Source organism: Chrysochloris asiatica, unplaced genomic scaffold (genome assembly GCF_000296735.1).
Source record: "Chrysochloris asiatica unplaced genomic scaffold, ChrAsi1.0 scaffold00856, whole genome shotgun sequence".
NCBI lineage: Eukaryota > Metazoa > Chordata > Mammalia > Afrosoricida > Chrysochloridae > Chrysochloris > Chrysochloris asiatica.
Genome location: NW_006409374.1, coordinates 62,777 through 63,119, shown reverse-complemented (window position 1 = coordinate 63,119; position 343 = coordinate 62,777). Strand labels below are relative to the sequence as shown.

The 343-nt window shown below is 49.3% G+C and overlaps 1 protein-coding gene across 1 annotated transcript in view; it reads left to right on the top strand.

Annotated features, from left to right (window-relative positions):
* The first annotated feature begins 317 nt into the window (after positions 1–317).
* Positions 318–343, top strand: part of LOC102818008 (sodium/nucleoside cotransporter 1-like) — a 53,026-nt gene continuing 53,000 nt past the window's right edge. Inside the window, exon 1 of the mRNA XM_006878002.1 lies at positions 318–329. Within this exon, the coding sequence (XP_006878064.1) occupies positions 318–329 (12 nt within the window). The remainder of the gene's footprint in view (positions 330–343) is intronic.

Here is a 343-nt window from a genome sequence, read left to right as displayed (position 1 = left end):
TAGTCTGTTGGCACAGAAGCCCCTCTAGCATCTGCCCGAGGAGTCATGAGTTCCTTGGACTACTTGCTGTTGTGTGCCATAGAGTTGGTTCTGACTCACATTTACTTTATTGGACAGAGTCAAACTACCCCGTAGGGTTTTCTAGGCGATGTGGCACTGTAGGGTAGGCACTCAACCACAAGGTCCATTTTAACCTCGAGGTCGGCGGTTCAAAACTCACCAGACACTCCTTGAAAACCCTATACAGGGCTTCAGTGGGTTGGAAGCAACTCAATGGCGCTTAACAACAACAATAACCTTTATGGGAACAGATCGCCATGGAGTGGCAGGTGGGTTCAAACCC